We start from the raw sequence: 25,324 nt of genomic DNA, 5'->3' as shown, positions 1-25,324 counted from the left end.
CTACTTGGTAATGTAGGAAAAATAAACTAATTGCTTTAAAACTTCTGACACCATTACACTACCAACAACAAACTATTACAAAAAGCATTAAAACCCAAAGAATAAAACAGAAATTAAGTCTTACCTGCCTCTGTTTTTCCAGCACTGACTGATTAATGTTAAGTGCAGATTCTGGGTTTGTAGGGAGTTCAGAGAGATCTTGAATAGGAGGAGGAGGGGGAGGAGCAAGGGGGCTTGAGATTCCTGAACCCTCCTCTCGTTTCTCAGCAGGTGATGATGACAATTGCCCAGAAGTGTGAGGCAGATAGGATCCATCTTGCTGCAACACTGAAGGAGGATGAAGAGGAGATGTGAAATTCTCAGTATTGCTCACTGGTGCAGATGGAGTGTCAGGCTGGTTTGTCCCAGAAGACTGAGAGTAAGACGCATTTGCAGTACTTCTAAAAAGGCAGTTCATTCTCTGGGACTGGGTGCCAGTGGAGGGCTGAGTTGGAGAATTCTTCACAGATTCAGTCCCAGACTGTGCGAAGGAAAATTTCATCTGTTGCTGGATGTTTGGAAACATGTTTGCACCTCTATGCCTGAAAAACTGAGACTGTTGATTAGCTGATCCTTTAGATGGTAGAGGCTCAGAAGACTGAGGAGGAGGAGGAAATGACTGAGAAAAGGAAGTATTATTAGGCTGATTATGTGATACTGGAGAAGCCTTGAAGTTGGGATCATTAAGTGGTGCTCTAGGAGGCTTCTGAAGTGGTGCAAACTGGTCTCTAGACTGAGGTCGAGAAGGAGGTTGAGAGTATGGTTCTGGTGAATGAAAACGAGTAGCAATGGGAGACTGAGAGAATGCTTCATTGGACAATGGCCTTGGAGTCAAAGGTGACTGAGAACTTTGAGACTGGGGGCTTGCTGGTATTCTAGCAAAGGGATCAGATCTTAATGGAGAACAGCTATCAGATGGCTGTGATCGAGGAGTAAGTGGAGACTGGGCATAGTGGTCAGAGTATGGAGTGGAAGGAGACTGTTTATACATTTCTTGATGAGGCTGGGGTGAAGTCACCTGAGGAAGGGAGTGTGGTTCCTGAGTCCTGTAGTTCTGCACGGTCACCTGCGTTTCTCCGGGAACTACTCTTGGTGTTAAAGGAGCTTTGAACACATCAACACCCTTTTCATCTGACAATGACAAGTGACTGTTCAAAAACGAGTCTGCACATCCAGCTGCAGCACTATACTGAGAAGCATTCAACCCTAAATCATGCCTTGCCTGCAAAGCAAACTCCTCTTTTTTAATTTGTTTGGAGTTCATGTCATTTAGCTTCTTTTGCTCTCCAAAACCTGTGGGCGATGCAAGAGAATCAGAGAGCTTGCAACTATGATCAGTTGTCTGTATAGGCCTTGTTCCTGGACTTTCTGGAAGTCTTAAATTATCCTGAGAACCACTAGGCATTCTTGGCTTTATGAAAGGATCCGGATTTTCAGACTTGTGTCGTGTAGTCTCTAGTGAGGTTAGATGCAACTCTGCTGCATGGCAGATTTGAAAAGGTCTATTCTGTAGCAACAGAGAGGTCTCAGCAGCAGAGTTCGGTATGTTGCCTGCTACTTGTCCCTGGTTTGCGGAAGACTGAAATATTGGCTCCTGAGGAAGAGAGTTTGGAAGTTTCCCAAAATGGTCTTGGGCTGATGTTTTAACTGAAGGCTGTGAGGGCAGTTTATACACATCCCCATGATGCTCCATCCCTGGGGCATTTGGTAAATGAGGCTTTGTATACCCTTCCACAGAGGTAGACGACTGGTTGGTATTAAAAACATTCTGTGCTGAGATGCCGGTATGCAGTTCTGGTACATGTCCAAGTTCTGCTTCAGCAGAGCCTGGTTGAGATCCCACCTGAGGTGATGTCTGTCGTGGAATATGTAGATGTAGGGAAGGCCTCTCTCCTTTACGATGACTCTCTGCTTTGGCTGGCCTGTTGACCTGATTTTCTGCTTGCTGTTAATGGATGGAAAAAGGCAATGATCAGTGCTTCAATCAGCAAATGCAGCTAAGTGTGTGACCCCCTCCCCCCCAAGACCTTCAAGACAGCAGTACATTGTTATAATATTAACAAGGGTTGCAGTACTTCAGTAAACAAAACATATTTACAACAGAGGTGGACAGACTTGAAAAAACTTGCATCTTTTACTCACTATCCCAAAAGTTGCTTCTTAAAGACAGGAAGGAAGAGATAATAATTCTTATTTTTTTTCCTGTCATACTAAAACCTACACTTAATTTACACATTCATAGTCTGTAAGCATGGTAAGGAAGTTGAAACTTTACTAGTTATAACCAGCAAGTTTTATGCCAAGGAGTCCCAACAATCCAAACCAGCGTTTACCTCAATAATACTGACAACAGAAGCAGACACAAAGTCAGGTATCATTTACAACGAAGGTACAACTTCTTAGTAGTTCACAAACTCTTTGGTACAGGGTGTCTCCAAACTTTCTCAGCTTTCTGCCAGTCTGTTACTATACTATTCAAGTACTAGAGTCTTGTCTATGCATCAAAAGCTGTTCTTAGTTCACTATTTATTAATACAATTAAAACTGCTCTATTTAAAAATTTTCTTATCACCTACCAACCCTCCTGTAATCAATAGTCCCATCTGCAAGGAGAAAAACCTACTGTGAGAAGCAGTCATCAGGCTCTTCTGTTTTAAGCCTAACCTCCTCTCCCTCTCGGAAACTTACATGCAGAAATGTCTTTTTTTGTGCCCATGTTGCCACATACACCATATGAACACAGCATAACAGTACATAGTGTATATCTCAACTCACTGCTGCATACCATAGACCACTCTTCTCCAGTAGGTACCAGTACTACAGTGAGTTCTGCCTCTTCTCTCTACTGAAGGCGAGCTGCACTGATGCTCACCAACCCCCACCCCAGCTTAACACCTGAGCCACCAATCAGCTTTGTCTCATCTGACTCAGGGTTTAATCCATCTATGCCAAGCAGCCAGGCATTCCACTGACAACTTTAAACAGCAGTCACAAACAGATTTCTAAGCTTCCACTGAAGAAAACTTCTGACAAAATACAAAGAACAAACATAAGAAGCAATGGTAAACAAAGCTTGCATGACTACCTTTCCATCTTTGTTAAATTCAAGTGCAACGGGCACAAACTAAGTATGTGCAGGCACTAAGAGAAAGTACACTAAAAGAATCTATTCTCTACAAATACAACAGATAACCAAGTACTCCTGAAGAGCGCACTCTTAAGGCCTATCTGATCTGGTAAACTAAAGTTCTGTACTTTAACGTGTTTACTTACTGTATGTTTTGCTCTTGTATTCTAGCCTATTTTTCATCATTTTATTACAATAATACAAGCAAAACATAGTATCACCTTTTGTACTGCTTTATAGTGCTTCGGCCTGATCACTTAAATGAAGTTTAACCCATCACACAAATTATACATAAAAATTTTATCACCATACACTATAAAATCCCAAGCAAAGAGAAATGTTACAGTATCAAAGAATAATAACCATTCACAGGCACAAGGAAAGTATATGTGAAGTAAAATCCAAAACAAATGTACATCAGTTACACAATGTTTGATTTGTTTGTGTCTTTCGGCTTTTCCTGGTTAGGGGTCGCCACAGCGGAACTCCTGTCCGCCAATGACTGGCAGTAGATTTTTACGTACTGGCTTGCCGGGCCTAACGCACAACCTTCAACGAAGGAACGCCCATTCACGCATGTCGCCACACAGAAGATGCTCTAACTGAGAATCGAACAGGCAACGTCTAACTGTGAGGTGACAACGCTACCGCAGCACCACCACCGCAGTAACACAATGTTTGATAATTTCCCAAAAATTACCCTTGAGTTATCTTAATCAGTCAGATGGTTTCCACTGACCAGTTATAGAAGACAGAAACAGTGTTACACAAAGAACGTAATCCCCCTTCTGCCTTCTTAGAACATTACCTCTTACCTCTGTTAAAATTTGTCTGGCCAGATTAAAGGACTCTATAAAAATCTTACAATTGCTACAAGAACTACAATTGGAACAGTGCACCCCCCCCCCCCCCACGCAGACAAGTATTCCTCATTCCTCACTGAGTAGAATATGAAGTCATACAACATTGGTTGACCAAAGTGAATCTACACAGTTCCTCTTTGAGTTCTTCACTAGGTCACACTATCAATTTTTTTCTGCTTTGATCACCACCATTTCGTCCAGTTAGACAGAAAAAGCAATGGATGCATCTTTTGCCCGCATATATGCACACCTCTTTATGGGATACCTTAAGTATTTTATGAACAATATACTGCACTTTACACCTCCATACAGTTTAAATGCAATATTCTGCCCATTAATTCATAAATATTTTATTACAACAATCAAACCTAAACTCTCTTCCCAGTTCTTCAGAATCATTTTCAGGTTTCACAGTATTCAGCCTTTTCATAAACTTCATTTTCAGGTTCTGTGTAACGGAATACATCTTACTTGGTATTTACTTACTTCTACTTTGACGGTTTTTAGAGATCACCTTTTAAGCAGGACTAATTAGAAGATGGACAACTCAGCAATCCATACAGCCATACCTACTTCAAACTAATGAAGCAAGCACTTCTACTCACATTCACATACTGCATTATATCACATCCATTACTTTTAGTGTATATCTGCCTCTCATTTCTGCTTTATTACTCAACTTCTTTTTACTCTACACACAATTCTTTTCATAAGTTAAATCTTTTAGTTGTGTGCTGGTTATCTTCACTTGCTCTACATAATCCCGAGCTTTTGATACAGACAACTCTATTAATCTCAGCAGCATGCCCCATGTTTCACTTCTGATACATCATCTTACTTTAACTCTTGTAAGAGAATCACACAGTTTTTCAAAATTACAGACTTTGGCACTAACCATCAGCTAAGTAACATAAGCAGCATGTCAGCTGAACCTTGTGACACTGTGAAGACAGACATTTAATAACCAGCAAATGGTTTATAATAAGGCAATAATTATGGACATTATTTTTAATGATCTGCTTTATGTCTCCTTATTCTGACACTACAATGTCAGAAGGCATAAGAGAAACGAGAAAATGCAGTCCAATCTCATTAGTTCTACATCCACAATGGTTTCCCCTATAATGTTTGTGTACTACAACATGGAAACAAACCATTGAAATCAGCTCATTAACATTTAGAGGCACACATCCCCTTATCTAACAAAGAACGCACACCCTGAAGCTGATTATATACATTATGTGCCATACATCGGTAACTTTACCCCAAGACCAACATCAGCATCTTCATGGAAAAAAACTGCAAGTGAAGAAATGGTTAGAATAACATGGCTCTGCTGGTGAGCAATTCATCTAAAGCAAGATCCAAGTAATGTAGTAAGGAAAATGCAATCCTATGGGGGAAAGTGCAACCATTCCCCAGAAGAGTGGTGGGTTGATGACTGTTACAGGCAATTCTGTCAGTATTTCTTTTGGTAAATGTCCCTCCTGTATTTCAAGGGTTTAAAAACCACATGAATTACAAAATCATCCTTCCATCATTAACTATGATGTATAAGGACACCAGTAACATACCTTGTCCTCAAAATCAAAATGTCGTCTTTTTTCCCCCCTAAATATTTGCACTTCAAGTGCCTACCCAAGTTATTACCCTTATTTATATATCAAAAGATATATCATATAAATTACACATTAACAAACCTTTTGTACTTTGCTGATTCGCTGCGCAGCTCTGTTATCTTTGGCCTTTTGCTGAAAAACAAAGTGAGAAAAAGTGTTACTACCACTCAGTGTCACTACTCAAACAAGATAACACAAACTGTAATAAACAGAAAGTACAGTTGTGTACACTTACCATAAATGTAGATGTTCGAGTGTATTCACTGTTGCAGTCATTACATTTGGGTAATCTGCTGGCAGGTTGCCCTCAGTCAGCCTGATTAAAGTCTGGGTCCTGCGTCGGTTGCTGTCCCTTCTTCCATGACATCAGGTCGCCAGGGGTATAAAACATTCAGCCAACGCCATTTTCATCAGTTTTTCTTGCCCCAGATGTCAGGTGCCTCCCAAATGGGGAGCAAAAAAACAAATAAAAGCAAATACAACAAAAAGGCTTTTGAGCATAGTAAAAGAAAAAAGAGGTATAAAAAGAGAAAAGTAGGGGGCTGGCGGGTGGGTAACCAGGACTGCAACAGTGAATACACTCTAACATCTACAATTATGGTAAGTGTACACAACTGTACAATGTTCTTCGTGTTTCACTGATGCAGTCATTACATTTGGGTAGAATCCCAAAGCTATGGTTGGGAGGATGGAATTATACAGCATTAGGAGCAGCTATAAGGCCCTGCAGGACAACAGTGGCAAAGCCTGCTCTGGATTTAGAGAAGAGGTAAATGGTAATGTTTGGTGAATGTATGAACTGAGGTCCAGGTAGCAGCTTCTAGAATGTCTCTGGTAAGAACCCTTCTGAGAAAGGCTGCAGAAGTAGATGCAGCCCTGGTGGAATGGGATCTGATCCCCTTGGGAACAGGTTAACCATCATGCATGTAGCAGAAACAAGTACAATGGCTTATCCATTTTGAAATAGTCTGCTTTAAAATAGCCTTTCCATCTGCCCCTGTAGCAAATGCCACCAGTAGTTGCTCAGATTTTCTTAGAGATTTTGTCCTGTTTAAGTAGAATCTTAGTTGTCTGTGTACATCCAATGAATGCAGAATCCGCTCCCCCTTGTTATGTGGATTTGGGAAAAAAGTTGGCAGGTGAATGGTCTGATTAACAGCCACACTAGATACCACTTCATGCATAAAGGATGGATTGGTCCTGAGCGAAACCCTGTCCGGGTAGAAAATAATAAAAGGCTCCACTGCCATGACAGCCTGTAGTTCTGAAATCCTTCTAGCTGAAGTGACTGCTAAAATAAAAGCCGCCTTCCAAGAGAGAAATTTTATGTCTGCAGTAGCAGCTGGCTCAAAAGGAGGTAGGGTGAGCTTTTCCAACACAAAATTGAGGTCCCATGCCGGAGTTAGTGCTCTCCTGGGAAGTCTTAAATTTTTGGCCCCTCTGAGATACTGCTTTAGCAGGGGATGAGAAAAGAGGGGAGGCTCTGTGTTGTAATGAGCTGAAATGGCAGAGGCATGGATGTTTATGGAAGAGAAAGATAGGCCCTTGTGAAGCATCTCAGTTAAATATTGCAGAATCTGAGGAATATTGGGCATTGCTGTGCTTATTCCTTGTGCCTAGTTCCAGGCACAGAATCTTTTCCATTTATCAGCATATGATTTTCTAGTACTAGGCCTTCTAGCCTCCAAAAATGACATCCATCACAGGTTTGCTGAGAGATGTAGCTGATGAAATTAATTGATTAGCCATCCTGCAAGATTCAGAGTTTGGAACAGTGTGCAGAATTTGATACTTCTGCTGAGACAGTAGATAAGGTGTGTGAGGCATGTACCACAGAGGAAGGAGAGACATATTGCATAGGAGCGGGTACCAGTGTTGGTGAGGCCAGTCTGGAGCAATCAGAATCATTTTTGGTTTATCCTGTCTGACTTTTAGTAATAACTTGGAAAGCAAAGGCAGAGGGGGAAAGGCATAGACTGATAGGCTTTTCTAGCTGAAGGATAGAGCATTCACTTTCCAAGCTTTTTTGTGATGGCTTCTTGTGCAGAATTTGTCCAGCTGATAGTTTTGGGGTGAGGCAAAAAGATCTATGTCTGGGCTCCCCCCCATTTGCATGTCAACATGCTGAAGATTTGTGAATCCAGTTTCCATTCGTGTGGGTCCTTAAGATTTCTGCTTAGTTCGTCTGCCAGAGTATTTTGCTTTCCTGGCAGGAATTGAGCTTGTAAATGTATTTGGTAAGTCAAAGCTATGTTCCACAAAGCCATGGCTAGTCTGCAAAGGGGGTAGGAATGGGTACCCCCGTGCATGTTTATGTACTACATGACTGTGGTGTTGTCCGTCTTTATCAGTAGTCGTCCTGGATAAAGAAAGTTATCAGTAGTCGTCCTGGATAAAGAAAGTCTTTGAAGGATGTCAGAGCATTCTGTACAGCTAGCATCTCTTTCTGGTTGATATGCAGGTGCATTTGATTTGGACTCCATTTGCCCTGAATGCATCTCCCTGCCAGATGCACCCCCCCCCCAAGCATAATCTGATGCGTCTGTCATCAGGGTTTGGTTGGCAGGGGGTGGAATGAACGACAGTCCCTTGTTTTGGTGACAGGCCTCTGCCCACCATTGGAACTCTTGCTGCAGGCAAGAAATGACAGGAATCATTGTTTCCAGGTTGTGACAATGTTGACTCCATGAGCTTTTTAGGTACCATTGAAGTTTCCTCATATGCAGTCTTGCATATGGAATTAGTAGAATGCAGGAAGCCATGAACCCCAAGGCCTGCAGAATTTGTCTTGCAGATAACTGGGTTTTTCTGGCCACTTGTTTGAAGTAAGTCATCAATTGGATTTGTTTTTCTGACGTGAGGTAAGTCATCTGGGCAGTTGTATTCAAGCTTTCACCCAGGAATGTAATTATTTGAGAGAGTACTGGTTGTGATTTCTTTTCGTTTATGGTGTACCCTAGGCAAGTTAGAAGCCTTTTTACAAACGCCAGATGCTGTAGAAAAATGTCCTTGTTTTCTACCTGAATTAGACAATCGTCCAGATAAGGATAAATTTGAATGTTTCTTTGTCTGCAAAATGTAATTACTGGTGTCAGGCACTTTGTGAAGACCCTGGGCGCAGAAGATAAGCCAAAGGGAAGTGCAGAGAACTGGTAATGCAAATAGCCTGCTTTGAAGCAGAGGTATCTTCTTCAATATTCCCTGATTGGGATATGCAGGTAAGCCTCTTTTAAGTCTAGAGCTACTAACCAGGCATCCTTGCCTAGCATAGGCTGTAACTGTTGTAGAGTCAGCATCTTGAATTCTGGAATGTCCAGGAATGTATTTAGAATGGATAAGTCCAGAATTGGATGCCATGATTTGTCTTTTCTGGGTACCAGAAAAAGTCTGGAATAAAAACCTTGTCCCTTTTCCTCTTCTGGTACTGGTTGAATAGCCCCCATATTCATGAGGGACATAACTTGCTTCTGGGCCTCTGCCCACTGATTTGGAGGCAGATCTGGCCATCTGTTTGGGATTGGCAACATCTGGAAATGAAATCTGTATCCCTGGGATACTATATTTAAAACCCACTTGTCCTGGGTAATTAGATGCCAATTTTGTGCATGAAGTGCTAGTTTTTCCCCCCAGAGGGGCTGCCAAAAGATAAGTGCTTGGAGATGGCAGAGGAAAGTAATTGAGACTGTTTACCGTAGGGAGGTGCCTTGCTACTTCCAGATTTGGTGGTGGAGGCACCCCATTGCTTTGTTTAAGTTCCTTGTGACTGAAACCTGGAGCCTTTAGAGTGTCTGGGTTTGACCTGTGTGGCTCTGCTGGGTACTGGAAAGGACCAATTCTTAGTAGGCCAGTGCCTACTGAACCTGGGTGGCTGCACTTGTAGGAAATCTTTTACAGTTTGTATAGATTTAGCTTTGTCTTCCATCTTTTTCAAAACTTCTTCTGCCTTATTACCAAACAGACTGTCCTGTTGTAAAGGAGCATCCAACAATTTTGCTTTAACATGATCAGGCAGATTTTGCTCCTTGAGCCAAACATGCCTTCTTATCACAGATCCAGTTACAGCGGCCCTCCAAGGAATCAAAACCACATTGCAAAGTATGCTTTCTAACTTGTTCAGCTGAATGCAATAATTCCTGTAACTCTATTTTCCACACAGTCAGAAATCAACATAATTTTCTGTTTACGTAAACCCATGACATGTTGCTGATGTTTAAGCATATGAAATTTACAGTTTAAAGCCCCGATTGCCAAGGTTACAGACGTGTAAACCTTCTTACCCCATCTATCCAACGCCCTGGAATCTCTATCAGAAGGTGAAGGATTTTTAGCAGTAGAAGCCTTAACACCCTTGGGACCCTGAGAAATTATTTCAGGGTCAGCAGTAGGGTTTTTAAAAAGGAATTTGTGGGAGTCAGGAACCCTGTAATATCTGTCTGGCTTACTAGGAGCTGGAGGCAGGGAATCAGGAGCCATGCTGGATTCTGAGAAAACATCATCAACAATGTCTAGGAACACGAGGTATAGCCCAAAAGGCCTATGCTGAGGAAGAAGGAAATCCCTAAGCCTCTTTTTATATTCTGAAAAATCTTGACTCTCCCAATGAAAATGTTCCCTTAAGGTATGCAAAGTTTCACCAAAAGAAAAATCCTCAGGAGGAGAAGCAGAAGGGATGGATTCTTCTGCATCAGAGTCCTCATAAGGAGGAATAGATAATTCCTGATCAAAAGAGGAATCAAAAGAAATGGAAACCTGATCTAAAGATTCATAATCAGTGCCTTGCCTCGGCCTCTTAGCAGGTGGGGATTGGGAACCCCTGATCAAGGTAATTAAATCCTCAGTCATTTTGACCATTTGTTTTTTAGGCATAGGGGCCTGTGCATGTGGCCCAAGCTTCATTTTTTAAACATAGAAGTTGGTTTTGGCCTAGGTTTTGAAGACTTCAGTTCTGAAACTCGAAAACGAAAATTTCAGCAGTAGGCCGACCGGCACTTGCGAACTGCTTTTGCTTCGGGCACCGCGCGGCAAGAAAGACTGAAGAAAATGGCGTCAGCTGCATGTTTTATACCCCTGACGACCTGACATCATGGAAGAAAGGACAGAAACCGACGCAGGACCCAAGACTTTGTTAATCAGGCCGCCTGAGGGCAACCTGCCAGCAGATTAGCCAAATGTAATGACTGCAACAGTGAAACATGAAGAACATCTTTAACATACATCAGTGCCACTCCCATTTTTAAAACATTTTGCAGGTAAAACAAACCAACATATTACAACACAATTTACCAAATATGGGGCTTTGTCAACTGCAGGAACCTTCCGCCACATTTTCATGATCTGTTTACAGCGTGCAGTCCAGTCTGGAAACAAACAGGTGCATATTAGCAACTACATGATTTTAACTAAGTGCATTTGAAGCCAGTATTTTAACCAACTCAAAGACAGAATTAATAATAATTACAAAGAAGTTATGTACCTACCATAACGTTTCATGTTAGTTGTCTTCTTCTCGCCTTCTTTCTTGCTGGTTGGGTTTGGAGCCGATCCTCGGCTCCGACTCGGCCATCTTCAACAGCTCGAGAGCTGTTTACTGGCTCGAGGCTACCCTATATCCAATGATGCCTAGCGCTAGTTACTCAGCTCTCATTTGAAAAAGCTATGAGACATATGTAAGAAGGAAATCTACCTTAGAAGCCCCCTGGAGGCCCAACTGTGAAGCTGTCTAAGCAGAAAAAAGCAACCAGAGAAGGTTCAGCCAATAAAAAATTGAAAGGGGGAGCTCCTCTCGATCCACTAGGATAGGGGGATGGAGAGTGGGACGCAAGAAAGAAGACGAGAAGATGACAACTAACATGGAACGTTCTGGTAGGTACATAACTTTTTTATGTTAAGTTGTCCATCTCGCCTTCATTCTTGCTGGTTGGGACAGCGTTCCTACCACCTACTATCCTGAGTGGCTCACTGGACCAGACTCTTCAGAACAGTGGAACCAAAATCAGCCCTGTTCCTGGAAGCAATGTCTAATTTGTAATGAGAAATGAAGGTATGTGGGTTAGCCCCATGTAGCAGCTGCACAGATAGATTCCATGGGTAACCTAGATTGGAAGGCCACCGAGGTTGCCAGTGCCCTAGTAGAGTGGCCTTTAGGTTTGGTAGATAATTTTTTGCTTCTCAGCTGATAAATGAATGAAATAACATGAAACAACCATCTAGATAATGTTACCCTTGAGACAGGAAGGCCCTGTCTGCCCTCAGCATAGGAAATTAAGAGTTGGTCGGATTTCCTGATGTCCTTTGTCCTACGCAAATAAAAATGCAGCTGTCTGTGAACATCCAGCTGGTGCAATTCATATTCTGCGTTACTGGTGTGATTAGGAAAGAACACAGGAAGGTCTATGGACTGATTCAAATTATTTTGTGTACAGACCTTATGAAGGAAGGAATGACTGGTCCTTAGAGCGACCCTATCGTTATGGGAAACTAAGTATGGGGGGACGAGTACATAGAGCCTAAAGTTCTGAAACACGTCTGGCAGAAGTAATGGCTACCAGAAAAAGAATCTTCCAGGATAAAAACTTAATGGAACAAGATGCTGCAGGTTTAAAGGGTGGCAAGATTAGGGTAGCTAGCACCAAGTTTAGATCCCACGGAGGTGGTGGATCCCTCACTGGGGGCCTAAGCAGAGTGGTTCCTTTGAGGAAGGCTTTACACAGCTTATGAGACATGATGTTATTAGAAGACAAACCAATGTGAAAATTCGAAATGGCAGCTAACTGAACCCGGACTGTAGCAGAAGCGGAACCAGAATGGAGGAGTTCCGCTAAAAATTCCAGAATCTCGTGGACAGGGGCTGAAAAGGGATCTATATTCCTAGCCTCTGCCCAGCAGGAAAAACGTTTCCACTTACTAGCGTAAGTTTTCCTAGTTGTGGCTTTCTGCGATGAGATAATAATTTCCTGCACAGAGGAGGAAAAATTAGGAAGCCTGGCTAAGGTTGGAAGTGGAGCAACCAAGCTGTGAGCTGGAGTGTTTGAAGGTATCGATGCAGTCTGCCCGATTGGTGAATCAGCAGATCTGGAACGATCCAGAATCCAAGGCTGCTCGAGAAGATAATGATGCAGGAATGGGAACCATATCTGTCGAGGCCAGTAAGGGGCAATGAGGATCATTTTGTAACCCAACGCAGTTGCTCTCTGCATGAGTTTGGGTATTAGGGGAAACGGAGGAAAAGCATAAAGAAGTCCCTGAGGCCAATCGTGGACTAGAGCGTCTCTGGGGGAGTGGCCGGGAAGTGGAAGGAGGGAAAAGAAATTGTTGCACTTGCTGTTGAAAGGTGTGGCGAACAGGTCGCAGCAACGCTGACCCCATTTGCGAAAGATTTGTTCTGCAATTACCTGATTCAGAGACCACTCGTGAGGCATAAGAATTGCTCTGCTGAGCCTGTCTGCGATGACGGTGGAACTCCCAGGGATGTGCGTTGCGATCAGAAAACGTTGGGAAGAGATCACCCACTGCCAGAGTCTGAGTGCTTCTCGACATAGAGGATAGGACCTGGTTCCTCCCTGCTTGTTGATGTACCACACCACTGACAATGTCTGTTTGAATTGTAATGGTCCCAGGAGGGAGAGAGTCCTGAAGGGCTTGCAACGCTAAAAGCACGGCTCTCATCTCCAAGACATTTATATGCAAATGGTACTCATGAGGATGCCAGATGCCGTGGACTGTCCTGCCTTGATAATGCCCCCTCACCCTATCAGGGAGGCGCCTGTGGTCACTGTGGCGACAGGAGGGGGTACCACAAATGGTCTGCCCTGGGACACCGATGGGGATACCATCCACCAAGCGAGGTGCTTCTTGCATGCTTCTGTGATCATAATCTTGTGAGACATGGGAAGCTGTTAGAAGGACCACTGTGCGAATAGAAGTCACTGGAGGATTCTCATGTGAAAGCGGGCCAGGGGAACAAGAAGAATTGCTGATGCCATGGAACCCAGTGTTCGGAGGATGAACCTGACTTGAATCGTTCTGCATGTTAATAAAATCTGTACTTGTTGGCGAATCAGTGATACCCTGTCTGGTGGAAGGTTCGCAAACATGTTCCTGGTATTTAGATTTGCACCTATATAAGTGATATGCTGACAGGGCAACAATGCAGATTTTTCAAAATTTATTGTGATACCTAGCCTGGAACAGGTTTTGATAGTGTAGTCCCTGGCTTGCAGGAGGTGATGCCTGGTGGAAGCAGTAAGGAGCCAGTCGTCTAGATATGGAAACACCTGGAATCCTTGACGTCTCAGGTGAGCCGTAACCACTGCCATGCATTTGGTGAGCACCCTGGGGGCTGTGGTGAGACCAAAGGGCAGAGCTCTGAACTGATAGTGACTGGCTCCCAGCCAGAAGCGAAGGAATCTTCTGGAGTGCCTGTGCATCTTGATATGGTAGTATGCATCCTGAAGATCTATAGAGCACATCCAATTGTCCTGACCCAGGAAGGGTAGAATGGACTGTAGCGTGACCATCCGAAACTTCGTTCTTTGTACAGATCTGTTTAATCTGCTGAGATCCAGAATGGGTCTCCAGTCCCCTCTATTTTTTGGTACCAAAAAGAACCTTGAGTAAGTTCCGGATCCGAGTTGGTCTGCCGGGACTTCCTGGATGACTCATTTGTGTAGCAACTTTGAAATCTCTATGGCTGCTTGTTTCCTTAAATTGGGTGGAACATCTGGAAGGGACTTGTTTGACTTTAACTGGGATTGAGCAAAGGGAATTTTGTAACCTCCGGATATGATCGACTGTACCCACTTGTCTTGAGTTAGTTCTTGCCAGGCTTTGGGGTACAGTGAGAGCCTTCCCCCGGACTGCCTCCAGAGGCGGGCAAGCCAGGCAACCCTTCAGGGATGCTGAAAGGGCTTCTCAGAAAAAGATTCTCTGCTGCCCTGGTTCTGTGGACCCCCTTCTGCCACGAGGGCGGCGTCTGTTATTGTTCCCTCCTCTGCCCCTGGAGGGGAACTCACCATGTGTGTCAGGCAAGGCTCCCTGGGGTTTCCGGAACCACATCTTTCCACTCTTCTGACCCTTGGGGTATGGTCTAGGAGGAGTGGAAAAACTGACTCCCACAGCAGAGAGAGTCTTGCCTTCTTGTTCACACCTGGTTAGGGTGTCCTTCACCTGTGATCCGAAGAGAGCGGAACCATCAAAGGGGGTATTGGTGAAAGACGCTCTTAAGGGCTCCGCAAAATTACACAGCCGCATCCATGCGTGCCTCCTAAGGGCAACGCCTGTGCCTGCGGCCCTACTCGCACCATCAGCTGCATAAGAAATGAGCCTCATGAAGGAGTTAACGAATAAATTCAGAGTCGCCAGCTGGGAGGCCACCTTAGCTTGAGCCCCCTCAGCTGATGGATCTTGGAGGATATCTCCAAGCTCTTTAAGGAGATCCCTCTGAAGGCGGGTGAAATGGCACAAATAATTCAGCGACCTCATGGAGAAGGTCGCTGAAGCAAACATTCACTTCCCATATCTGTCCATAGTCCTAGACTCCTTGTTAGGGGGATGGACAGATGAGGAAGTTTCTGCCAACTCCTTCTTTGTGGCTGCTGCTACCACCATGGCATCGACAGGTATGCCCTTAGTCAAAAACTGTTTGTCCTGAGGTGCAGTTATAAATTTAGGAGGCCTCCTGGGGGTTGGTTCCACTGTGTCTGGAGCTGACCATGCTTGAAAGGTGGAGACACCCAGGAGGTGGAAGGCCGGGAACCAAACGCGTCCAGGAATACAGACTCGTCCTCGGAAGGGGCTAGGGTATTCCAGTTCCCCCCTCTGCCTAAGCATTTCCAAAATGTCTGAAAAGGAGACATCGTCAGAAGGGGATCTCGGGGACCCTTCCGAATCCTCTAAGTCAGTATCTGATGTGACAGACTCAGGGGAGTCAACATGCTTCCTCTTGCACTTCCTCTTATGAAGTGGCTCCTCTGAGTGATCAGGGGAGGCCTCGGAAGAGGAAGAAACACCCAAGGGGGTGCTCTGGAGTGCTGGTTCCCCACGCTTGGGGTCTGGAGGAGGGGCAGAGGCAGACGCAGGCACCATAGGGGGAGGAGCCGGTGGGGTTGACCATGGGACTGACTCGGGGGGCCAGTACACTCCTCATGACCTCGAAGGCGCCCCCGCCCGGGCGCAGAGAAGACTCCGGCTCTGAAGAAATCGGAATTCCTCTCCGCACTGAGTGGGATGGCTCCGAGGCTGATGTAGGAGCCGAGCTCACCTGCGCCGAAGCTCCGAGGGGGAAAACAGGGTCGGACAAGGGTCCACTGCCAATCGCCCCCCCAGAGCCGACTAGGGAGTCTCGGCACCCAGATCTCTCCAAGGACGGTGCCATGGAAGGGATCGGAGCCGACGACGGAACAGAAGTGGAAGGTATCGGAGCCGAAGGTTCCACGAGTCGAACCCCAACAAACTCCGGTTCCGAACTCGAGAGGAGTCTGAGGAGGAACCTCTGCAGAAGTGGACGAAGCAGACACCTTATGAGAGGGGCTGGAAAACATTTTTGCTAGGGCCTACTATTTCAGTAGCCTACTGACCACTCTCTCCGAGTCCTGATCTGAAAGCCTAGAGGACCGAGAGAGTGAGAGGATCTATGACTGCGCTCCGATTGGAGCAGAGGTGACCGTGGAGCCGAGCGTATCAACTCAGAGGAGGGAGACCTAGATCTCTTTCGACTCCCAGACGGCTCCGAAGTACCTGTTGGAGCAGATTGGGAGGGAGGCACATCGGCTCCAGCCGGAGCCGAGGTGTATGGTGGAGTTTCACCCAGAGACGGCTCCAAACTGGGAGCCAAAGACTTAGGTGGCTTGGAGGATTTCACAGGGTGAACCTTGGCCGGTGAATCCTGGGTCTTGAGCAAATCCCCGATTATCAACTTATTTTTGTGCTCCTGCAGGACTCTTGGCCTACAAGCATGACAGACCGAACAAGAGTCCTGCAGGTGCACTGCGCCCAGACAATAGACACAAGAAGTGTGACCATCTGTCAGAGACATCTTCTGACAGCATGAGTCACACTTCTTGAATCCGGACACTTTAGACTCCTTGGACATATTAACACACCCACACACACACTACAAGAAAAAATAAGTTAACAGGTATACTAATTAAACAATACAGCTAACACACTAAATAAGTCTACTAATAAAAAAGCGTTTTTTTTTTTTTTTTTAAATGAGAAAAGACATGAGAGTTGGCCTCAATTTAAACGGCTACTGCAAAAGGAAAGAGAGGGGGAGGGATGGGGAAACTAAGTAAAACAAGTTTTTTTTTTTTTTTTTTTTAAGAAGAAAACAGGGGAAGATAGATACTATTTAACAAGTCTAGCTAGGGTAATAGTACAATTTAAGGTAATAAGTACACTAATAAGAGGTAAATTCTAGTGAAAAAATAGAAAATGCAAAAAGTATACGAGCCTGAGCCAGTAAGACAACCTCGCAGTCTGAAGCGGCAAACGAGATCTGGGTAACTAGAGCCAGGCATCATGGGATATAGGGTAGCCTCGAACCAGTAAACAGCTCTCGAGCTATTGAAGATGGCCGAGTCATAGCTGAGGATCAGCTCCGAACCCAACCAGCAAGAATGAAGATGAGACAGACAACTTAACATTAATTGTTCCGTAGTAAACAATCTCAAGTACGTGCACTCACACAAACAAATAGTCAGCTGGCTTTTCTCTTTTATGAGCTTTTTAAATTTACCATGCCTCTTACTACCATTAACACAAATAAGTTGCCACAATTCAAAAAGATAAGCATTAAATAAAGAAACTTATAAACATTTAAATAAAATCCAATCTGTCTTTTAGATCCATCTTTCCCACTCCACAACTCTAGCATGACAATGGATATTTCCATGGGACCCTACCATAAACCTAGATCTTCAACAGCAACTCAAGGGCACTGCACTCATAGTGAACATCCCCACCACAAGATGTTGTTTCCTCATTAGTCTCACAGAGCATGCAAAAAGTCTTCCCCTTAGCTCTTCCCAAAGTCACAGATTAAGGAACACCCTTAGGCAGTTGGTCAGTCATTTCTCTCTGTTCTTTCCCTAAAGGTATCTGATGGAGGAGACCTGAGGAATTGCCTTGAAGCACTAAGTAGCAGCAACATTCGAAAGAAAAACACACCTGCAGTTAAAACAAGAACAGGCACGTTAGGATCAGCTATACAGCAGGAAATATAAGCTTTAGACCTCATAGGGCACCTTTGTAAGCATGGTCATAGTTCTGGGGAACAAGAACTTTTCCACGTTAAGAAATACACTAAATAGGAGCTAAGCACATCAGCATGAAATCTGGTCCTACCTAGAAGCTGTACCATTTATGTATGCTTCAGTATGCTTCCCCAATTCTCACCAACCTTAAAAAGACAGATTTAATTAAACTTGAAACATGCTACAATAAAACAGCTAAATTTGCAACCGACTGACCACATCATACTAACCACTGTTACTCCGTAAAAAAAACTCTCCTGGTTAGAACTCCCACAACTTCTATCCTATAACCAATTAACCTTAGCACACAAGCTAGTACATCAACCTGAAAAAAAAAAAACCTTCTAAATATTCTCCAGCCCCATACCACAAATAGAAGTCTTTGGTCAACAAATAAATCTCTACTACAAGTGTCCAAATCCACTAACACAGCAGGGGACTCCCTATTTTCTCATCATGCAGCAACAAGATGGAATTCACTACCTAACAGCATCAGAACCAACACAAATACCTACCAATACAAAAAGATTCTTAAAAATGATCTTAATGACACCTGGTTTTGCTCCTGTACTACTCCAGGCTAACTAGTTTTAATAATGTCTAATCATAATTTTTCATCTTCCTTGACCACCTCAATCTATGCTCTCTCATGTCTAGATAATCTCTAACCTCATTTTTTTCTATCCAGTTTCCTCCCAGCAAACACTTCCTCAGCTTACTCTGAGAAACTACAATGTTTACACTACAATAAGGAATTATATCAGATGATTGTATAATACAAATGTTAGCTATAATAGCATAGAATGTAATTTATGGTGTACTGTATGTCTTGTATATATACATTTTGTATAATCTCCATATGTGGAGCTCTTCTTCTCGGCTCGCAGCTGAAAATGGGTCTCATCCCAGTCAGACTTTCCTCGTGAACAAACGTAAAATAAATAAATTTATAGACAGCATCAGGTGTAAGACTCTTTTCAGAAAGGTGTAGACACAATCAAACTGCATAACTGCTGATCCCATCAAAGATTCATGGCCAGCAAAGACAGACAAAGATGGGCATCAACTTCGCAGAATGTAACAGAATATTTATCTTAATCAGTTGGTTTACACTTTTAGCAAGCATAACCTTCTGCTTGACTCAACCTCAGCTGGGTAAAAGGTCCCCAAGTATTCAAGAATCAGCAGTACAAAACATTCTGCTATAAAGTTAAAAAATCCAAACATTGTGCAGCAATTTAAAGGAAGAAATCTTCAGCAGACTAGTGACATCACATTCAAGGGGCTGAAGGGGTCATGAAAATAGAGGATGGACGGACGGGTCCCTTTTGGAACCATCAAAGATCGGCCTCATCATGGACTGAATGACGAGGAAAGAATGCTTCTGTTACATCTAACAATGGTGGAGCAAAATCTAAAGTCACAGACATTCAAAGTAAAGCAAACTCGAGGAGGAGTGAAAGTACAAACACTCAAAGTGGAGCCCTGAAGCACAACAGTGTTAAAGAAAGAGTTACTCCTGGAGGCATGATACAAACAATGATGTATTGTGCCCCACCTCCAAGATTTTGATTCCATTGGTTGATGACCATTCCATTCATTCACCATCACCTGGGCAAAAGATGACCAGGAAGGGAAAAAATTAAGGCAGTCATCAGTAGTAGTTTTATTTTCTTACCCTACTCCACAAGTCCTGCCAAGCAACAGGACTAGGTGGTTAGTGCAATGGGCATCAACACTGCACCACCCGTCACTTCCTCAAGAGGATGATGTCAGCAAGATGCCCTGCCTACCAAAAAGATACATGCTTCAGTTTACCTGGTTTTTACAAGGGAGATCATAAGTGAAAGTCTGTGGTCCTCACCGGATGTACCTCCCCCCATTAATATGGGCATGTCTTTCCTTCTTTGCTTGTGCCATCCAGCTCTTGAGCTGCTAACTGAACTCGTGGTACCTGGTCCATAGTCAGGGCTCTATTCTCCTCTAAGTCACTGGCACTGGAATGATGCTTGTTAAATTTGCAAGCTAATGACCTACTGGCAACACCACATACATTTGCAATGGAGACATTTTTGAGGCAAACATTGAAATGGAAACACTTCTAGTTGAGTAACTACTGACCTCAGAAATTTTTATAGTGGGTATGAAGTACCTAAACACAAGTAATGTAGCAATCTGCATGGAAAAGGTTTGCGTAGTAGCAGACATTCTTTAGTGTGAGTAAACAAGGAAAAACGATGTTTTGGGGGTGAATTTTAGATTTCTCAACCAACTGTCAGGGTTACAGCTGAATAAGGTTAAGGATGGACTCTACCTCACAAAGCTGAGAAGAATATTCCAGAGCATGGGAATTTTTTTCAGACACATCTGTCTCGCCAGCATCTTCTACTTATGTTGCAAGTAAGTCCACAATTCAGAAGGAGAGCAGTCTGATTAAAAGTATCCACAAAGTGCAAGCGGTTTTGAACGCAAAATTATTTTATTAAAAGAGCGTTTTCCCCCTCCCCCTCCCTTTCCCCTTCTCCTTCAGGTTTTCTTTTTCTTTTTTCCTTCCACATCCCGCCCCCTTTCCTCCCCCTCCTCCCCCTGTTTTCCTGTGTGCACCTCTCTTTACCTGTTAATTTTCACCAATCCCTTCCCCTTCCTACCTAAATGAGAAATTGTCATGTTACATATGCTTTCCATTCTGTTTTTCCCATGAAATTTAACCACTTTCGGTTATTTTCAATGTGTATTAGATTGCATTTCATTATGCTTTTTTAATCTGAGTGCAGCAATGATGCTTTTACAGGAAGTGATGTAATTTAACCACTTCCTTTAAATATTTTAAAAAAGTCACTATCTGGTTTTACGTTTTTTTCTGATGAAGCTGCATTGCTTTTAAGCAGCGAAAACGCTCTTTTAATAAAATAATTTTGCGTTCAAAACCGCTTGCACTTTGTGGATACGTTTAATCAGACTGCTCTCCTTCTGAATTGTGGACTTTTTTCGTTGGTTTACCGTTTGCTTTTTCACGTTTGTCTTCTGTATGGCTTCAGAAGGTTGTAGCAGCCCTGACACACCGAACTTGTTCGGACCTTCCAACAACAGTCCCGCTAAGGACCTTGACATTGCTGCACTGCTTACTTCTTTAACGCAGAGAATTGATGGTATACACGCTCGGATTGATACTATTGAAAGTAATTATAAGTTACGGGCTCCACTACTTCCTAGTGTTAGGCTCCGTAGCAACGACTCCAACTTGGACATTAACAGCTTCCCCTTATTGGCGACCAACTCGGGGAATTCCATACCAAATGGCCAACAACTTGCTGTTAGTGGATCCCGTAACGGAGGTGCACAAAGCTTAGCAATGGATAACTCTGACACGGCTATTCATATGGCCAATCCAAACGCTACACAACAACAAAATGGTAGCAACCAGAGGCTTATTGGAGTTCCTATCATGTCCGAATGGATTTCTAACTTAGATGCTTTTGCCTTTACGGGAGCAACAAATTCGGAACTACCGGCTACTGGGACCTTTGACAATACATCAACAATTAATACTATTTCAGACAACTTGAAGAAATTGGACAACAAGCTGTTGAAACTCAAGAAATTGCAACTTGAGGTTTCCTATTTTCAACAGTGTATTAACACTCGCCCTCAGGTTTAATTCAAGGTTCCGATGACTTCCTCAATGATCTAATGCGCCTTTTTGAAACACAGGGACTACAACTACTTGAGTTGTTGATTAAACATTACTCCCTGATTATACAGAAAGTCACCGAGGAAATTAATCTTCTAGATGACCTAATTAAAACAGATGCAGATTTTCTGAGATACAAATTTGATTACAATCGCATATTTAACAGTATAGATGGCTTAATGACTAAACTTAAACAAAATAAAACCAAGAAGTTAACTAGGGACAGAATAGCGTACCAACAGCAAAAAGCTTACCCCAAACTACAGAAACCCGAGACTCGGGAAACCTATTTTGGGACAGAAGCATATCATGAAGGAGACGACAATGAAGACAATAACGGAGAGACAAACGACGATAACTATGCTGAAACTGGTGTGTTTCACCAGAATGAACCTCGTAGAAGCAATAGAATTAAAGGTAATAACAAAACCAATATCAACAACAGGGTTGATCCACAAAGGAACAATAACAACAATACAAACAAGGCTAATAAGCGTTTTTTAGGACCACTCCCACCTCGGACCTACCAAACCAGGAACAGGTCTCGCAACAACCAAATGACATAACAACTCAGGTTTTTCCTAGATCTGAAGATTTTCCTCTGGAATGCGAAAATTATACTTTCATTCACATTAATCAACCTGAAGATTCTCCTTTGGAATGTGAAAATTACCCTTCCATTCTAACTAACCATAAAGGAGACTTTAAAATTTTCAACTTTTCTCAAATACAATTACATCCTGAGATTATAGAATTGTTGGCTAAAGGGAATACCTTTGTTCCAAGTGCTCATTTCAATTTAACTAAAACCATCATCGATCTGAAATGCTTTGTGAGGAAATTGAACTTGAATTTACTTTTTAATGACAATGACCATGGGAATAGTTCCACTTTAAAGCTTTCCAGCACTTTCAACCCTCCATTACACTTCGGCTTACGGATTTTCGAATCCATTTGTGAAGTTGATCTAAGACATCTGGGCAACCATTGTGGACTTTCAAGCCACTCTCACAAACTTAATGTTACTAAAGAGCAGAAAACGGCCCTTACAGATTTAAAGACCTTACCCATTCGTTTGATTAAACCTGACAAAGGAGGAGGCCTAGTCGTGTTTGATAATAACATGTATATAGAGAAGATGCTTGCAGTTTTGGATTCACCTGCATATGCTGAATCGTCTCTCAATGAAATGAACCTGGCATACAAGAGGATGAGAGGCTACCTGAGGGACCTGTTTCTTGCAGCAATAATTGACTTGGATTTATACAACTACCTGGATATAACATCTCCCAAAGTGCCCGTCATGTTTGGTATTCCTAAAATACATAAAAATCTCAGCAATCCACCTATGCGGGCCCTAGTTGATGGCAGACTCTCCATGACATATCCGTCAGCCAAGTTAATTGATGAGATTTTATCTAAATACATTAAGAAAATTCCGGCAATCTGTAAGGATTCATGGTCCTTTTTGAACATTAATAACCTCCACTTTGATGATTCCAACAACTTCTTAACAATTGATGTTGTGGATTTATATACTTCTATTCCTCACCAAGAGGCTACAGAATGGTTGGAGTTACAATTACTCGACTTGAAGGCCACCCCCAATGAAATCAGATTAGTCACTGAATTGTTGGACCTAGTACTTAGTTCCAACTTCTTCATCTTCAACAATCAATTTTATCTCCAAAAACAAGGAGTGGCCATGGGATCCCCTTGCGGAGCAAGTGTTGCCAACTTATTTATGTCCTACTGGGAAAGTAAATTCCTTCTTTCCCATCCTACATTTAAGAAACTAGGACTATATACCCGCTACTTGGATGACATTTTCATCCTTTTTAAAGTTATTCCCATGAAGCAATCTCACTCATTGAGTATATGAATCAAACTACTCCATTCTTGAAATTCACTTATCATTTTTCCTGTGAGACCATTGACTACCTTGATGTCGTAATCAAAAAAGATCCAAATGGAAAAAGATACTTGTCTTCTGTTTATCGTAAGCCGACTTACTGCAACTCAATTCTTCATTTTACTAGCCTGCACCCTTTCAAGCAAAAACGTGGAATAGTTAAAGGCCAACTTGTGCGGGCTGTACGGATGTGTAATACATCTGAATCATTCCAAAAAGAAGTTCAATTTTTGAAGAATCAATTTCTGAGCAGAGGATATCCTGAGACTCTTATTGATGACATTATTCTTGAAATTGAGTTTAAAAGGTCAATAGGTTTTTTTAAACCCTTACTGGATGAATTCAAGACCAATTCAGTTAACAATATTTTGACCACTCCGAGTCTAATTACCCCTTCTTCTCCTACAGATGTGGAATCGATTACCTCTAATATCACCACATTTTCAGACAAAGTTAACTACACCACCAGTTTTATAACCACTTTCAGTGACGATTCCAGAAAAGTTTCTGAAATCATTTGGAAAAACTGGTATTTTATTAGTAGTGACGTATACTTGTCTGAAAAACTGGGTGAATTTCCAAAACTAGTTTTTCGAAGAGGTAAAAACCTTAAAGAGTTGTTACAGAACAACTCATCGAACCCTAACTTTACTAGGAATAAAGGGTGTTATATCTGTGGGTCTTGTAATTACTGCAATGTTATAAAATCTGGAGGGTCCTTCCAAATCAATAAGAGGAAATACTATATTAAACACAGAATTAACTGTGATACCCGGTCGGTCGTGTACTTAGCCCAATGTGAATGCTGCGCTGCTTTTTACATTGGCAAGACAGACCGTAAATTTAGACAGCGTATTTACCAGCACATATACGCTATGAGGAACCACAAACTGGAAAATGCCTTGGCTAAACATATAGATAACAATCCTAGCCACAAATTTTATTTCATAGGCATTGACCATTTGCCCAACAACATCAGGGGTGGCCCTGCTTCTTGCCTATTAGAACTCAAAGAACTTGAATGGCAAATTTCACTTAATGCATTCAATAGCCCAGGTTTGAATGAGAACTGCAACATTTCTGCAGTTCTCAAAATGAGAAGTTATATCAGATAAAACAAACCCATTCTCTTGGGTGGTTTTGCTTTCATTATGTCTAATTGATATTTTACCTGTTTAGCCTTGTGGTGTAACACCTGCTTAATTTGTTGGCATTCACCCATTGAGTATTTATTTATATACTCTATATAGATGGTCTTGGTCCTAGTGGCCACGTGAATATATCTTCTATTAATGCCTCTTGTTACTTTTGGGATTATTATACCCTTTTCCCAATTTGAGCCTGTACTACCATTAACATTTATGGTTTAGTGATGTCACCAGACTGTTTCTCTTTCTTTCCCATCCCCTTTTTTTGTTTGTTCCTTCAAGCCCCTCTCCCCCTCCCCCTCCCCTTCTCCTTCAGGTTTTCTTTTTCTTTTTTCCTTCCCCATCCCGCCCCCTTTCCTTCCCCCCCTGTTTTCCTGTATGCACCTCTCTTTACCTGTTAATTTTCACCAATCCCTTCCCCTTCCTCTTTCTTTTCCTTCCTACCTAAATGAGAAATTGTCATGTTACATATGCTTTCCATTCTGTTTTTCCCATGAAATTTAACCACTTTCGGTTATTTTCAATGTGTATTAGATCGCATTTCATTATGCTTTTTTAATCTGAGTGCAGCAATGATGCTTTTACAGGAAGTGATGTAATTTAACCACTTCCTTTAAATATTTTAAAAAAGTCACTATCTGGTTTTATGTTTTTTTCTGATGAAGCTGCAT

At 42.6% G+C, this 25,324-nt stretch overlaps 1 protein-coding gene across 1 annotated transcript in view; it reads right to left on the bottom strand.

Annotated features, from left to right (window-relative positions):
• KMT2D (lysine methyltransferase 2D) overlaps positions 1 to 25,324 on the bottom strand; it is a 3,358,270-nt gene that overhangs the window by 853,142 nt on the left and 2,479,804 nt on the right. Inside the window, exons 29-31 of the mRNA XM_044082193.1 lie at positions 10,932 to 11,005; positions 5,730 to 5,780; positions 125 to 1,984 (exon numbers count right to left, since the gene is read on the bottom strand). Coding sequence (XP_043938128.1) covers positions 125 to 1,984; positions 5,730 to 5,780; positions 10,932 to 11,005 — 1,985 coding nt within the window. The remainder of the gene's footprint in view (positions 1 to 124; positions 1,985 to 5,729; positions 5,781 to 10,931; positions 11,006 to 25,324) is intronic.

This window comes from Protopterus annectens, chromosome 9.part0 (genome assembly GCF_019279795.1).
Source record: "Protopterus annectens isolate FY-2018-M chromosome 9.part0, PAN1.0, whole genome shotgun sequence".
NCBI classification, from domain to species: Eukaryota; Metazoa; Chordata; order Ceratodontiformes; family Protopteridae; genus Protopterus; species Protopterus annectens.
Note: the sequence above shows the minus strand (reverse complement) of the source record. Positions and strands in the feature narration are given on the sequence as shown.